The sequence below is a fragment of the Ornithorhynchus anatinus genome, chromosome X5 (assembly GCF_004115215.2).
Source record: "Ornithorhynchus anatinus isolate Pmale09 chromosome X5, mOrnAna1.pri.v4, whole genome shotgun sequence".
NCBI lineage: Eukaryota > Metazoa > Chordata > Mammalia > Monotremata > Ornithorhynchidae > Ornithorhynchus > Ornithorhynchus anatinus.
Genome location: NC_041753.1, coordinates 459985 through 474782, shown reverse-complemented (window position 1 = coordinate 474782; position 14798 = coordinate 459985). Strand labels below are relative to the sequence as shown.

General features: G+C 61.7%; 1 protein-coding gene across 4 annotated transcripts; it reads left to right on the top strand.

Moving 5' to 3' along the window:
* Positions 1-5724: 5724 nt before the first annotated feature.
* On the top strand, positions 5725-14345 carry SYT11 (synaptotagmin 11). 4 transcript variants are annotated; one of them, XM_029056038.2, is made up of 4 exons: positions 5725-6061; positions 9109-9893; positions 13298-13418; positions 13812-14343. In XM_029056038.2, exons 1-4 carry the CDS (start codon positions 6028-6030, stop codon positions 14120-14122), a joined length of 1251 nt encoding a protein of 416 aa, XP_028911871.1. In that variant the 5' UTR covers positions 5725-6027; the 3' UTR covers positions 14123-14343. The 4 variants fall into 4 exon arrangements, with proteins under 4 accessions (XP_028911871.1, XP_028911870.1, XP_028911869.1 ...); XM_029056037.2 differs by having other exon boundaries at positions 5733-6061; positions 13298-13421; positions 13812-14340; XM_029056036.2 differs by lacking the exon at positions 5725-6061 and adding an exon at positions 8281-8523 and having other exon boundaries at positions 13812-14345.
* Positions 14346-14798: the final 453 nt, after the last annotated feature.

Here is a 14798-nt window from a genome sequence, read left to right as displayed (position 1 = left end):
AGTGACTTAATAATGTTGGTATTTGTTAAGCGCTTACTATGTGCCGAGCACTGTTCTAAGCGCCGGGGTAGACACAGGGGAATCAGGTTGTCCCACGTGGGGCTCACCGTCTTAATCCTCATTTTACAGATGAGGGAACTGAGGCCCAGAGAAGTGAAGTGACTTAATAATGTTGGTATTTGTTAAGCGCTTACTATGTGCCGAGCACTGTTCTAAGCGCTGGGGTAGACACAGGGGAATCAGGTTGTCCCACGTGGGGCTCACCGTCTTAATCCTCATTTTACAGATGAGGGAACTGAGGCGCAGAGAAGTGAAGTGACTCGCCCACAGTCGCACAGCTGACAAGTGGCCGAGCCGGGATTCAAACTCATGACCTCTGACTCCAAAGCCCGTGCTCTTTCCACTGAGCCACGCTGCTTCTCATAATGATGGTATTTGTTAAGCGCTTACTCTGTGCAGACCACTGTTCTAAGCGCTGGGGGGGATACAGGGTCATCAGGTGGTCCCACGGGAGGCTCACAGTTAATCCCCCTTTTAAGGATGAGGGAACTGAGGCCCAGAGAAGTGAAGTGACTCGCCCACAGTCACACAGCTGACAAGTGGCAGAGCTGGGAGTCGAACCCGTGACCTCTGACTCCGAAGCCCGGCCTCTTTCCACTGAGCCACGCTGCTTCCCAATACCAATGCTGGTATTGGTTAAGTGCTTACTATGTGCAGAGCGCTGCTCTAAGCACTGAGGTAGATACAGATCTTCATCTGTAAAATGGGAATTATACACTGAGCCTCACCTGGGACACCCTGATGACCCTGTATCTCCCCCAGCGCTTAGAACAGTGCTTGGCACCTAGTGAGCGCTTAACAAATACCAACATTATTGCGTAGCTCAGTGGAAAGAGCCTGGGCTTGAGAGCCAGAGGTCATGGGTTCGAATTCCGACTCTGCCACTTGTCAGCTGGGTGACTGTGGGCGAGTCACTTCCCTTCTCTGGGCCTCAGTTCCCTCATCTGGAAAATGGGGATGAAGACTGGGACCCTCACCTGGAACAACCTGATGACCCTGTATCTCCCCCAGCGCTTAGAACACTGCTCTGCACATAGTAAGCGCTTAACAAATACCAACATTATTATTAGTAGTAGTAGTAAGCGCTCAATAAATACTATTGAATGAATGAATTATTACAGGGTTATCAAGTTGCCCCACGTGAGGCTCACAGTTAATCCCCATTTGACAGATGAGGGAACTGAGGCCCCAGAGAAGTGAAGTGACTCGCCCACAGTCACCCAGCTGACAAGGGGCAGAGCCGGGATTCGAACCCATGACCTCTGACTCCCAAACTCGGGCTCTTTCCGCTGAGCCACGTCTTAAGCGCTTACCATGTGCCGAGCACTGTTCTCAGAGCTGGGGGCGATACGGGGTCATCGGGTGGTCCCTCCTGAGGCTCCCAGCCTTCATCCCCATTTCACAGATGAGGGAATCATAATATTAGTATTTGTTAAGCGCTTACTATGTGCAGAGCACTGTTCTAAGCGCTGGGGGAGATACAGGATAATCAGGTTGTCTCACGTGAGGCTCACAGTGTTCATCCCCATTTTAATAATAATAATAACGTTGGTGTTTGTTAAGCTCTTACTATGTGCAGAGCACTGTTCTAAGCGCTGGGGCAGATTCAGGATAATCAGGTTGTCCCACGTGAGGCTCACAGTGTTCATCCCCATTTTACAGATGAGGGAACTGAGGCACAGAGAAGGGAAGTGACGGGCCCACAGTCACCCAGCTGACAGGTGGCAGAGCCGGGATTCAAACCCATGACCGCTGACTCTCAAGCCCGGGTTCTTGCCACTGAGCCATGCCGCTTCTCTGTGAGGTTGTCCCTCGGGAGGCTCACGGTCTTCATCCCCATTTTACAGATGAGGTCACTGAGGCACAGAGAAGTTAAATAAAAATAATAATGTTGGTGTTTGTTAAGCACTTACTCTGTGCAGAGCACTGTTCTAAGCGCTGGGGGAGATACAGGGGAATGAGGTCGTCCCACGTGAGGCTCACAGTCTTCATCCCTATTTTACAGATGAGGTAACTGAGGCACAGAGAAGTGAAGTGACTTGCCCACAGTCACACAGCTGACAGGTGGCAGAGCCGGGATTTGAACCCACGACCTCAGACTCCATAGCCCGTGCTCTTTTCACTGAGCCACAGGGCTTCTCACAAGACTTGTTAAGCGCTTACTACATGCCGTTCGTTCCTTTACTCAGTGGTATTTTTTGAGCAATTACTATGTGCAGAGCACTGTACTAAGCGCTTGGAATGGACAATACGGCAACAGATAGCAGACCGTCCCTTGCCCAATGACGGGCTCACAGTCTAGGCACCGTACTGAGTGCCGGGGTGGATACAAACAAATCAGGATAATAATAATAATAATAATAATAATAATAATAATAATAACGTTGGTATTCGTTAAGCGCTTACTATGTGCAGGGCACTGTTCTAAGCGCTGCGGTAGATACAGGGTCATCAGGTTGATCCACGTGAGGCTCACAGTCTTAATCCCCATTTGACAGATGAGGTAGCTGAAGTCCAGAGCGCTTAGAACAGTGCTCGAAACACAGTAAGCCCTTCTTTAGAAAATAACCATAAAAAAAGAGCACGTGGACAGGGGGATGCTGGGCTGCCCGGCCCGAGAATTAGGAAACAGCATCTCCGTCCCTCACCCTCCCTTTTCCTGCCCTCTCGTGCCTGGAACCCGAGCCTGGGAGTCAGAAGGTCATGGGTTCTAATCCCGGCTCCACCACTTGTCTGCTTCTGTGACCTTGGGCAAGTCGCCTCACTTCTCTGGGCCACAGTTACCTCATCTGGAAAACGGGGATGGAGACTGCGAGCCCCACCCGGGACGGGGGCTTTGTCCCACCCGAGTTGCTCGTAACCACCCCCAGCGCTTAGTACGGTGCCTGGCACGTAGTAAGTGCTTAACAAATACCATAAGAATACTTATTGTTATTATTATTCGGTAAATGATTAATTGATTGACTGATCCTTTCTTATCTCCTTATTTCCTGCTATAACCCAGCCCACCTGCATCGCTCCTCTAATGCCAACCTGCTCCCTGTACCTCGATCTCATCTACCTCACCGCCAACCTCGGGCCCACGTCCTGCCTCTGGCCTAGACTGCCCTCCCTCTTCACGTCCAAGAGTCGGTCGCTCTCCCCACCTTCAAAGCCTTGGCAAAAACACATCTCCTCCAAGAATCCTTCCCCCGCAAAGCCCCCATTTCCTTTTCTCTCACTCCTTTCTCCGTCGCCCTTGGACTCGGATTTGCACCTCCCTTCTCCCCTCCCTAAGCCCCAAGATGCCTACGTACATACCGGTAATTTATTTATTTAGTCTCTCCCTCTAGACAGTAAGCTCCCCGTGGGCAAGGACCGTGTCTACCAACTCCGTTACGGCGAACCCTGCCAAGCGCTTTAATACAATAGATAGAGCACAGGCCTGGGAGTCAGAAGGCCCCGGGTTCTAAATCACCGCCCCGCTATTTGTCTGCCGGGTGACCTTGGGCAAGTCACTTCTCTGGGCCTCAGTGATCTCGTCTGTAAAATGATAACTCTCTTCTCCTCTTCAAAGCCCTACTGAGAGCTCACCTCCTTCAGGAGACCTTTCCAGACTGACACCCCCCGCCCCCCGCTTTCTCTCCGCTCTCCCTCCCTCTGCTCTTCCCCCTTCTCCTCCCCTCGGCACCGTGCTCATTTGTATATATCGTTTATTACCCTATTTATTTTGTTAATGAGGTGTATATCTCCTTGATTCTATTTAGCTTGATGATGTTGTCTCATTTTGTTTTGTTCTGTTTTGCTTTGCTGTCTATCTCCCCCGTGTAGACCGCGAGCCCATCACTGGGCGGGGATTGTCTCCATCTGTTGCCGAATTGTACATCCCAAGTGCTCAGTACAGTGCTCTGCACATAGTAAGCGCTCAATAAATACCACTGAATGAATGAAGACTGTGAGCCCCACGTGGGACTGGGACTGCGTCCAACTTGATTACGCCATACAACTTGTTTTGTTTTGTTGTCTGTCTCCCCCGTGTAGACCGCGAGCCCATTACCGGGCGGGGACTGTCTCTATCCGGTGCCGAATTGTACATTCCAAGCGCTTAGTACGGTGCTCTGCGCATAGTAAGCGCTCAATAAATACCATTGAATGAATACAGTGGATAGAGCACGGGCCTGGGAGTCAGAAGGACCTGGGGGTGTAAAGCCCGGCTCCGCTGCTTGTCTGCCGGGTGACCTTGGGCGAGTCACTCCTCTGGGCCTCAGTGACCTCGTCTGTAAAATGAGGATTAAGACCGTGAGCCCCACGTGGGACTGGGACTGCGTCCAACCCCATTAGCTTGTATCTTACCCCCACGCTTAAAACAGTGCTTGTGACCCAGAGCAAGCCCTGAACAGGGAGGCCTTCCCAGACTAAGCCCCATTTTCCCTCCTCTCCCGCTGCTTTCTGCGTCACCCTGGCTCGCTTCGTGGCTCAGTGGAAAGAGCCCGGGCTTGGGAGTCAGAGGTCATGGGTTCCAATCCTGCTCTGCCATCTGTCAGCTGTGTGACTGTGGGCGAGTCACTTCCCTTCTCTGGGCCTCAGGTACCTCATCTGTCAAATGGGGATGAAGACTGTGAGCCTCACGTGGGACAACCTGATGACCCCGTATCTACCCCAGCGCTTAGAACAGTGCTCGGCACATAGTACGCGCTTAACAAATACCAACATTATTATTATTATTCCTTTGCTCTTCCCACATAAGTGTGTTTAACTGTCATTTACTTACTTCCTTTGATGCCCGCCTTCCCCACTCAAGACTGTGAGCTCCTTTTGGGCGGGGAACCCTCACTCTTTCATTCATTCAATAGCATTTATTGAGTGCAGAGCACTGTTTCTTGTTTTACGGTTGTTCTGTGCTTTCCCAAGCGCTTAGTACAGCGCTCTGCACCCAGTAAGCGCTCAATACATGCGACCGGGTGAATGAAATTCCAACATTTACTTCGCCGCGCGCTCAATCGATCCGATCGACCGACTGCCCGGCGCAATGGCAGGGCGCCGCCGGCAGGGGGAGCTGTAGAGGCCGCCGGCAGGGGGCGCTGCAGACGCAGCCTCCCCGTTTTCTCCCGTCGCCCTCCCCGCCAACGGGCCCCTTCCATTCTTTTCGTAGGGGCGCCGACCACGTGACTTAACGGAGGTCGGGTAGGGAATCTACCAAGGCGGCCGTTGGAGGGGAGGATTCGGGGAGGGGGCGCGGCCCTGGAGCGTTCGGAAAGGGGCGGGGCGTCCCTCTTCGGGAGCTTTCGGAAAGGGGCGGAGACTCCCTGGAGCGATCAGAAAGGGGCGGGGCCTCCCTCTTCGGGAACGTGCGGAAAGAGGCGGGGGTCTCCCTGGAGCGATCGGAAAGGGGCGGAGTCTCCCTCTCCGAGAGCCTTCGGAAAGGGGCGGGGACTCCCCCTTCGGAAGCCTTCGGAAATGGGTGGAGTCTCCCTCTTCCGAAGCCTTCGGCAAGGGGCGGAATCTCCCCCTTCGGGAGCGTCCGGAAAGGGGCGGAGTCTCCCTCTTCGGGAGCCTCCGGAAAGGGGCGGAGTCTCCCTCTTCGGGAGCTTTCGGAAAGGGACGGAGTCTCCCTCTTCGGGAGCCTCCGGAAAGGGGCGGAGTCTCCCTCTTCGGGAGCGTTCGGAAAGGGACGGAGTCTCCCTCTTCGGGAGCCTCCGGAAAGGGGCGGAGTCTCCTTCTTCGGGAGCTTTCGGAAAGGGGCGGGGCCCGGCTTGCATCTGGACCAGTCCCGCTGCACCTGTATCCTCGGCTGAGAGCATCCTCAGAGCATCTTGAGGGAGGCGGCGGCGGCGGCGGCGGCGGGTGGCGGCCATCGCAGTCGGGAGGGAGGGACCGTCCCCCCGGCCCGGACAACCACCTCCCGCGGGGGCGGCGGCCGCCTCGGGCACGAAGGCAGCCGAGGGGAGACGCGGGGATCCCCGCGATCCCAAGGCCGGGGCTGACGCCATGGCCGAGATCACCAACCTCCGCCCCCCTTACGGTGAGTTGCGGGCCCCCGAGCCCTCCCGCAGGGAGCAGGGGGAGGCGAGAGGGCGAGTCGGGGCCGGGACACGGGCTCGGAGCTCCCAAAGCGGGCCGGTGTGGGGAGGGAGGCGGAGGGGTCGTGGGAGAGGGGCGGCGGGCTTCCAGTGGCGGGCGGCACCGTCGCAGAGGAGGATGGCGGGGAGGGGCCGGAGCGGGACGGGCCCCGCGGGGCGGATCCCCCCTCCCCCCAGTTTCAGGGGAGGGGGAGAAAGGGGGCGGTTTTGTGGGAGAAGAGGGAATTAGTGCGGTTTGGCGCGGGCGACAACCCCGAGGGGAGGGGGCGAAAAAATGGGGGGGGGCACCCCCCCCTCCCGGGGACGATGCGGGGAGGGGACCCGCCGCCGGCCTCCCCGATTCTGCACCGTAATGGCGGGGCCGCCGGGCCCGCTCCCTAATGGCGCCGGGCTCAGAAATGACGTGATTTCTATTTCGGGGGGCTCCGGACGGCCCCTCCTCCGTCCTCCTCCGGGGGGTGGGGGGGGGTCTTTGTTTCCCCGGCCCCCCGGGGTCCCCCGGCGAGGGGGGGGGTCTTGCCTCCCCCGCCCGCCAGCCGGGCCGCTTTGTGTCCCCGAGAAAGCCTGACGTCATCCCCGCCCGGGCCCCGGCTCGGGCCCGGCCCCCTCCCCCCTCCCCCCGCCCGGGGTCTTGGGGGGGATTGGGAGGAGGAGGAGGGGAGGACCGGTAGGTGCCCAGTCTGGGGACGGGAGGGACGGACGGCACTCCCCTCCCTAGCCGCCCCCCCTGGGGTCCGGCCGGGGAGGGGTCCCGGCCTCAGCCCCCTGGACGGCTCCTCCTCCGCCCGGGGATGGAGCCCCCGGCCCCCGCCCAGCTCCTCCATCTAGGAGCGGGCCCGGGAGGAGGTCAGGGGGCAAGCCAGGAGGGGCGACCGCTTCCCACGCCCTCCCCGCCGCACGCGGACCCTCGCGGCCCGTCCCCGCCCCTGCCCTTCCGAAGCCCCGTCCTGGCTTTGCGCTGGGTGACCTTCCCCGATCTGCCCCAAACCGCCCCCCGGCCGGGACTGGGGCGACGGGGTCGGCGGTGGGCGACCCGAGGCCCGCGGCCCGGCCTGCGGCCTTCGTGGGTCCCAGGATGGTGAGGAGGAGAAGGAACCGAAGCCGCGGCGGGGCCGACGGACCCCGAATTCCCGCCGCCCCCCGCCCTCCCCGCGTCCGGGCCGAGCGGGGGCCGAGGAGAGGGTGGGTTGACGGGCCCGGAGAGGGGCACGGGGGCTCCCAAGGTCACACGGCAGACCTGGGACTCCGGCGTCCCGCTCTCCGCACCTTCCATTCGAAGCTCTCTCCCGCCTCCCGTCCCCCTCTCCCCGGTGGTCTCCGTGGTTTGCGCTAGCGCTCCCCCCGCACCCACGGGCCCCCTCATCCCCCCATTCTTCAGTTCCTTAGATGGGTGGGGGGCGGTGAGGGGGGTATTCGTCGACATAAAAGGGCCCCATTGGAGGAGGGAAGTGTCTACGAGTAGGTCTTCCCCATTGGCTTGCCCACCTCCCCGCCCCCTTCGGCCTTTCTCCGCAGATAACTGTTTCCGGTCAGTAGCATCCCCCCCCCCCCCCCGCCCCTTTTTTAATTTGCATGCTCCTCTGCACAGACCTGCCTGGGGGGTCCGCGTTCACCCCTGCGACTCCCCCGGAGCTGGATTTCCTCCCGTTTTCTCCGGGACCCGCTCCTCCTCCTCATTTCTCCCCCCTCTCTCTCCCTCCCACCCGCCACCTCCGACCCCCGAATCGGATTCTGCCTCCGTCCCGCTGTGTGAATTTGGACGAATCGCTTCTGGGCCTCGGTTCCCTCATCAGTCGAATTTACTGAGCGCTTACTGAGCACTGTCCTGAGCGCTTGGGAGAGGTCGATATAAATTTTAGAATCCTCACCGCCTTTTAGTTCCATTCCCTTTTCGGGTACACTCTGACAATCCGACAGAATGATAATAATGTCGGTATTTGCTAAGCGCTTACTGTACTGTTCTAAGCGCTGGGGGAGATACAGGGTCATCGGGTGGTCCCACGTGAGGCTCCCAGTCTTCATCCCCCTTTGACAGATGAGGGAACTGAGTCACGGAGAAGCTAAGTGACTGGCCCGGAGTCACACAGCTGACAAGGGGCAGAGCCGGGATTCGAACCCGTGACCTCCGACTCCCAAGCCCGGGCTCTTTCCACTGAGCCACGCCGTCCCTCCCCTAGACTATGAGCCCCGTGTGCACCGGGGACTGGGGAGATCAGATCGTTCTGCATCTACCACAGCGAGTGAGCGCTGATAAGACACCAGGGAACGTACAGCCTACAAGGAGGGGACACAGAAACACACGCGAACACACCCCCACGGGCGGGGAGAAGGAGGATGAGGAGGCAGAGAGCGTGCAGATACCTACCTGCCTCCAGTCAGCCCCCGAGTCCCGCACGATACTCCGGTATTCTTATATTCTACTCTACCAAGGGCTTAGTACAGTGCCCTGCACACAGTAAGCGCTCAAGAAATACAGTTAATACAGAGGCACCTCCAAGTACAACCACACCCCTTCCTTGACCGCCCCCCCCCCCCCCCCCCAAATCCTCCCCGAATGGGTCCGTTTCCTGTCGTGCGGAACTCTCCGAAACGCTCAGTACAGTGCTCTGCGCAGAGCGCTCAGTGCGATCGAATGAATGGCCTCCAGAGCGTTTAGTGATACGGTGCCCTGCACACAGTAAGCGCTCAAGAAATACAGTTGAGTGGGTGCTCCTCGAAACGCTTAGGACGGTGCTCTGCACCCAGTAAGCGCCCGAGAAATAGGATCGAACGAATGCTCTCCCGAGCGCCCGGTGATCCAGTGTGCTCTGCGCACAGTGAGCGCTCGAGAGATACGACTGCCCGATCGCCCCTCGGGCACCCTCCCCGACTGCCCCCCCGACCGGAGACGTTCCCCGGCCCCCCCTCCCGCTCCCCCAATCCGCCCCCCGCCCCCTCCTCCGGGGGCCACCGTCCCTCACGGCCTCTCCCTCCCGCCCCCGGCCCGCAGACGTGTCTCCGGTGGTGGCCGGCCTGGTGGGAGCCACCGTGCTGGTGGTGTCGGTGTCGGTGTCGGTGTTCGTCTGGACGTGCTGCCGTCGGCGGGCGCAGAAGAAGCACCAGGCTCCCCCCTACAAGTTCATCCACATGCTCAAGGGGGTCAGCATCTACCCGGAGCCCCTGGGCCGCGGGGCCGGCCAGAGGAAGGGCGAGCGGGCGGGCCGGGGGACGGGCCCGGGCCGGGGGGCGGCCCCGGAGCCCCCCGCGCCGGACTACGGGCCCGGGCCCGGGAGCCCCGAGTCCGGGACCCCCGAGTCCAGGGGGTCCGAGCCGGGGTCCGAGCCGGGGCCGGAGCCGAGCCCGGGCAGCCAGACGCCGTCGCCCCCGGCCTCGCCCCCGGCCCCGCTGGGCACCCTGAGCGTGGCCGTGGACTACAACTTCCTCAAGAAGGCCCTGGTGGTGACCATCCAGGAGGCCCGGGGACTGCCGGCCACGGACCCGCAGACTCAGACGGCCGACCCCTACGTGAAGATGACCGTGCTGCCGGACCGGCGGCACCGGGTCAAGACGCGCGTGCTCCGCCGCACCCGCAACCCGGTGTTCGACGAGACCTTCACCTTCTACGGGCTGCCGGCCAGCCAGCTGCAGGACCTGGCCCTCCACTTCCTCGTGCTCAGCTTCGACCGCTTCTCCCGCGACGACGTCATCGGGGAGGTCGTCCTCCCGCTCGCCGGCCTCGACCCCGCCACCGCCAAGGTCCAGCTCACCCGGGACATCAGCCAGAGGAGCTTTCAGGTCAGGGGGCCGGAGGCGGGGGCCGCGGCCCGGACGGCCGGCCGGAGAAGGCCGACGACGGCCGGGGCGGGGGCGGAGGGGGCCGGCGGGAAGGGCGCCGGGGCGGAGCCGGGGGAAGGGCCGAGGGCGAGGCCGGACCCCGGAGCGGGATGGCCCGGCGGGCAGGGCCCCGGCCCGGGAGTCGGAGGGTCGTGGGTTCTAATCCCAACCCCGCCACCTGTGTGCCGTGTGACCTCGGGTAAGTCGCCTCACTTCTCTGGGCCTCGGTTCCCTCGTCTGTCAAATGGGGATTAGGACTGCGAGCCCCACGTGGGCCTGGGTCCAACGGGATTATCTAGGAGCCACCCCGGCGCTCAGAAGAGCGCCCGGCACGTAGCAAGCGCTTAACGAATATCATCATTATTATTGTTATGATTATTATTACCTGGGGGAGGGCCGGGGACCGGGGCTCCGTCGCCGCCTCCGCGCTGGGTGGGTGGTCCCCGGGACGCTATTGGGAGGGGAGGGGGGGGCGGGGGTCCGGGCCGGGAAACGGAGCAGGATCTGGAGGTCGGTGGGTGAGCCCTCCCCTTTCCCCTCCCGCCCCCCCTCCCCATCATCAATCGTCTGTGCGCCTCATTAAGTCCCTTTGGCCTCAGGGCTGGTCCCGGCTAATAGCACGGCCGAGGGAAACTGGGAGGGGGCTGGGAGGGAGAAGGAGGGGAAATGAGGTCATCTTGTTTAACCCCGCCGGGCTCCATTCTCTCCCGAACCCCGCCCCTCGTCCCCCTGCCAGCCCCCCATCCCTCTTCAGCCCCCCTCCCCGCCCCAGGAGGAGGAGGAAGCCGAGGGTCCCAGACAAAGCTGCCTTGGTGCCCGGGCTGGGGCGGGCCGGGCCTGGCCTGGCAGCCGGGGGGGGGGGGGGGGAAGGGGCTGGCCCGTCCACCGACCCGCCCCCTGGCAGTGGCGAGAGTCTCCGTGAAAGGCCTATTGAGGCCGGGGGAGGGGACTGGGGCGGGGGGCCCAGGGGAGGGCACTGGGGAATCCGCTGGCAGGAGAAAGGGTTTTGATGAAAGCCCTATTGAAGCTAGGGGAGAGGCACGGGGAGGGGCAGGGGGCCATGGGAAGGGGCTGGCAGGTGGGCATGGGAAGGGGCTGCGGGGAGAGAGACGGGGGAGGGCTCGGGGGGAAAAGACAGGGGGAGGGGATGGGGGGGGAGAGGCACGGGGCCGGGACCCGGGATTCACTCGCCCAGAGATGGAGCGGAAAGGACCCCGGATTTGGGCCGAGACCCCCCGGCGTCGCCCTCCTCCCCCGGTGTCGCCAGGAGCTGGCGACGGGGAGGGAGGGAGGGCGGGATGGGCCAGGGCACGGGGTCGGCCGTGTCCCTTCGCCCTAATTCAGTCAGTCGTATTTACTGAGCGCTTCCCGTGTGCGGAGCACGACGCCCCTCTAGACCGGAAGCCCGTTATGAGCGGGGATCGTCTCTCTTTATCGCTAGATCGGACTTTCCAAGCCCTTGGCACAGTGCTCCGCACACAGTAAGCGCCCAACAGATACGACTCAACGGACGAATGATACTAAGCCCGTGAGAGGATAAAAACGTGACAGCTGACGGTCCAGAGGGGGAGACGGTCTAAAGGGGGAGATTCAGTCCAGGAAGGCTTCCCGGGGAGGTGGGATGTGTCCTGAACAGCTGCAGTGGGTGAGGCTCTGTACTGAGCGCCTGCCGGAGCAGTGGGAGCAGAGCACCCATTCGCTGCCCTGGAGGAGCTTGCGATCTAAGAGTCGGGGTGGGGTCGGGAGCCAGGGGTATACGGGACGTACACGTAGTGAGAGCGGGGGGGAGAACACCGTCAGAGAGAGGAGAAAATATTCCAGGGTGAGGACCTCTGAACCCAAAATTCATTCCGGAGTAGTTACTGAGCGTCTGCTCTGTGCAGAACGCTGCACTAAGCACTTGGCAGAGAACAGCACACCAAAGCTGGCAGACCCAATCCCTGCCCTCAAGGAGTTTACAGGTCGCTTCACTTCTCTGTGCCTCGGTTCTCTCATCTGTAAAGTGGGGATTCAATAAATCACTTACTGCGACGTGAGTAAATAAATCACACGAAACTACGTGCTGAGGGTCCGGGTCCCGGAAGGGGGCGGGCCGAACTCGGGGGCGGCGTGGGAAGGTGTGCTGGGAAGGATCGATCGATCGATAGGATTTATCGAGTGCTTAATGCGTGCAGTGGCACGCCATTCTGTAAAGCTTGTTACCCTACCCTAAAACCTCTTATTGTTATTATTATGGTATTTGTCAAGCGCCTGCTATGTGCCAGGGACGGTTCTAAGCGTTGCGGGCAGGGAATGCGTCTGTTTACTGTCGTATTCTCCCAAACGCTTAGTATGGCCCCCTGCACGCGATAATCACTCAGTGAATACTATTGACCGACTGACTTGGAGTCGGCCGGCTGGCGACGGAGAGCTCACAGTCTAGAAGAGGGGACGGCCGTTAAAGGAAGAATAAGAATAATAATAATAATGTTGGTATTCGTTAAGCGCTTACTATGTGCAGAGCACTGTTCTAAGCGCTGGGGTAGATACAGGGTCATCAGGTTGTCCCACGTGAGGCTCACAGTCTTCATCCCCATTTGACAGATGAGGGAACTGAGGCCCAGAGCAGTGAAGCGACTTGCCCACAGTCACACAGCTGACAAGTGGCAGAGCAGGGATTCGAACTCATGGCCTCTGACTCGAATGAGGGCCGGGGAGCTGGGGTCAAAATCAAGTTCTTCGAGCTGTAGGTCCGCGGGCTGTTAGGAGATGGGCGAGAGAGAGGGCGGGAAAGACGAAGAAAGAAAGGCCTCAGTGGCTAGAGCCGGAGCCAGGGAGTCAGAGGGACCCTCGGCTTCGAATCCCCGTTCTCGCGCTTGCCTGCCGGGGAACCTCGGGCGAGTCACTTCGATTCCCTGGGCCTCAGTTCCCTCATCTGGAAAATGGGGATTAAGACGGCGAGCCCACGGCATCTGGGGCTTGGACTGAGTCCAGTCTGATCGGTCTGTATCTACCTTAGCGTTTCTGAACGGTTCCCGGCCCACGGTAAGCCCTGGAGAAATACGATAAAGAAAGAAAAAGCGGGAGGGGGCTGGTGAGGAGGCGGAGACCGAGGCTCCGGCCGGGCAATTCTGTCTGCTGAGGAGGGCGATGGGGAGGAGAGATTCGTCGGCGCGTACTGTGTGCAGAGCACTGCCCTGAGCGCCTGCCAGAGTAGCAGACGGCGGTATGACAGACACGTTCTCGTGCCCGACGAGGCTTCCGGGAGAAGGTGCGGGCTTCGGCGGGGGGCGGGGGGAGGCCCGTCCGCAGAGAGGGAGCCCGCCGTGCCCCTCCATCCCGCCTCATGCCCCGCCTCCCCCTCCCCGCCCCCGTCCCATTCCCAGAAGTGCGTCGGCCGAGGGGAGCTCCAGGTGTCTCTGTCCTACCAGCCGGCGGCCCAGAGGATGACCGTCGTGGTCCTCAAGGCCCGACACCTGCCCAAGATGGACATCACCGGCCTCTCAGGTAGCAGCTATTTACCCCGGCCCACCGCCCTGCCCCCCCGCCCCTCGGCGAACCGGGCCGGGCCCGCCCGGGGAACCGCGGGGGGCCGAGCCCCGCGGGCCACTGGAGCCCGGGACCGATCGCCGTTTCGGGCAAATCCCCGATCCTTTCGTCCATTCGTTCGGGCGATCGTATTTCCTGAGCGCTTACTGCGTGCGGAGCAGCGGACTAAGCGCCCGGGGGGAGGACAGCGCGCCGAGACGCCATCCTGCGTCCCGGGCGCCGGCCGCGTTCTCCCCGGCGAGTCGCCGGGACGGGGATCCGTCGCGACGGGGCGTGCCGGGGAGCGGGCGGGGGCCACCCCCGAGGGGAACCGCGTGTCACGGGGTCTGCTCTCCCCCTCCGCCCCCCCAGACCCCTACGTCAAGGTGAACGTGTACTACGACAGGAAGCGGGTGGCCAAGAAAAAGACGCACGTGAAGAAGTGCACCCTCAACCCCGTCTTCAACGAGTCGTTCGTCTACGACGTCCCGGCGGAGCTCCTGGCCGACGTCAGCATCGAGTTCCTCGTCCTCGACTTCGACCGCGCCACCAAGAACCAGGCGGTGGGCCGCGCCATCCTCGGGGCCCACAGCGTCACCGCCGCCGGCGCCGACCACTGGCACCGCGTCTGCTCCTGCCCGCGGGAGCCTGTGGCCATGTGGCACAGCCTCAGCGAGTACTGAAGCCGCCGCCCCTCCCTCCCCCGGGGGGCCGAGGGGAGGAACCGGGTGGGGGGCCGGGGCTGGGGGGGCAGGGCTGGGGGGCTAAGCCCCTACCTCCCCCGGACCTACGACCTCGCCCCACCCCGGGGGCGGCCGAGGCCCCCTCTCCTCCCCGCCCCCTCCCCCAAGGGCTGCCTCCCAGGTCGGGGGCGCTGGGTCCCCCGACCCCCCTCGTCCTTGGGAGGCGGGCCCCCCCCCGCCCCCCGCCCACCCCCCCGGCTTCCTCTGTCAAACAGACAGAACCTTTGTGCTGAGACGCCCTTGTCCCCGCCCCACCTGCTAATTCCCCCAGCAGCCCGAAGCCCCCTTTCTCTCCTCTCCGGGCCGGGCACTCATGTTTCTTTCAGTGGGGGAGGGGGCCAGCAGAGACCACCCCCCCGCCCCCGCCGGTCTCTATAGTCCAGTGTAACTGTATAACTGCATGCCTAACACACATACGCACACACACGCACGCACACGCACCAATTCTTGTGCCCGAGGACCTGGCTTCCGGCTCCTGCCCCGCAGCTGGGGGTCTGAGCTTAATCCCCTTCACCCCCGCACCCCCCACACCCAGGCTGGGCACGTCTCTGAGGGCGCCGTCGGATGCCAGGGCCCACCCAGCGGGGCGGACGGGAGGGTCCGACCCAGCCCGTCC